This window comes from Gavialis gangeticus, unplaced genomic scaffold (genome assembly GCF_001723915.1).
Source record: "Gavialis gangeticus isolate Ggan-Ray unplaced genomic scaffold, GavGan_comp1, whole genome shotgun sequence".
NCBI lineage: Eukaryota > Metazoa > Chordata > Crocodylia > Gavialidae > Gavialis > Gavialis gangeticus.
The window spans coordinates 121,215,476-121,216,510 of NW_017729025.1; the positions used below are offsets into that span (position 1 = coordinate 121,215,476).

The window sequence follows — 1,035 nt, forward strand, 5'->3', positions numbered from 1 at the left end:
GCTAATGCGCAGTAGAATTAGTTCAATGGGCATTAAGCATCTCATGTAGATGAACCTACAGAACATAAATCTTTCCTTTAGTTCAATGGTTACCTAGGATCTTATTAAAAACTGTAAAACAACTAGCAGAACAAAACCAGCCTCTAGGAGTACTGAGCTTTCAGTACTACCAAACCAGAAAAAAAACTCACATTAATATATTGTTCACATCTGAATACTATACCTTTGAGAGTTTTATATTATAAAACCTTATTTCTAAATCCAGTTATCTTTAAGAATTGTAAATGATATTGAATTAAAACAGTATTTACCTCTTCGTTCTTTTTCTGTACCCATTCCTTGTGTTTCTCTTCTGCAATCTTTTTTCTTCTTTCAAGTTCCTGCTTTTCTTTTCTTTTCTCCAGTTGTTGATTAATTTCCTAATTAAAGCAAAACGTATACAGCTCAGTTTGGTCGCTATTTGAAAATGAGTTACTTGAAATGCACACAGTTTAGGTTTAAAAGCCAAAGTACTTCATAGTAGGACTGCCCCAAGTAGATTAGATGGGACAGTGCTTAAAAATGCAATGAAAGCACATCTATACTAACACTCTTAATGATAGTAGTAGAAAGCTTTTAAATATTCTCTAGTTAAGAAACGACCAGAAGTCAGAGAGCAGGGACTATGACCAAGGTGGGAAAAATTCATAAGGTACATTTCTATGGACAAGAAATGTTTCCATTTATTTAATGGGTCTCTAGAAGTCAAACAACAAAATGGACTTTGATCAAGTTTCCATTAAGAATTCTAACTTCTAAACCAAGAAGCCTAGAATGAACATTTATATGAGTTTTATCCTAAATAAATAAATAAATAAATAAATGCAATTTGCATACTATATCCTCAAAAGTGATTTCATGGTCTCGATCCTGCATTTAACTTAAATAAGAATTTCTATTTCTAATGACTCTTCTTGGATCTGAAGTCAAATAAAAATTAAAAAAGTGTCTCTAACTCTTCCGCAAGAGCCCAAAAGAGGAAAAAAAAAAAAAAAA

The 1,035-nt window shown here is 31.6% G+C and overlaps 1 protein-coding gene across 2 annotated transcripts in view; it reads right to left on the bottom strand.

The window, feature by feature from the left end:
- CCDC34 (coiled-coil domain containing 34) overlaps positions 1 to 1,035 on the bottom strand; it is a 48,966-nt gene that overhangs the window by 32,431 nt on the left and 15,500 nt on the right. For both annotated transcript variants that reach the window (XM_019519491.1, XM_019519492.1), the window contains exon 3: positions 312 to 419. In XM_019519491.1, coding sequence (XP_019375036.1) covers positions 312 to 419 — 108 coding nt within the window. The remainder of the gene's footprint in view (positions 1 to 311; positions 420 to 1,035) is intronic.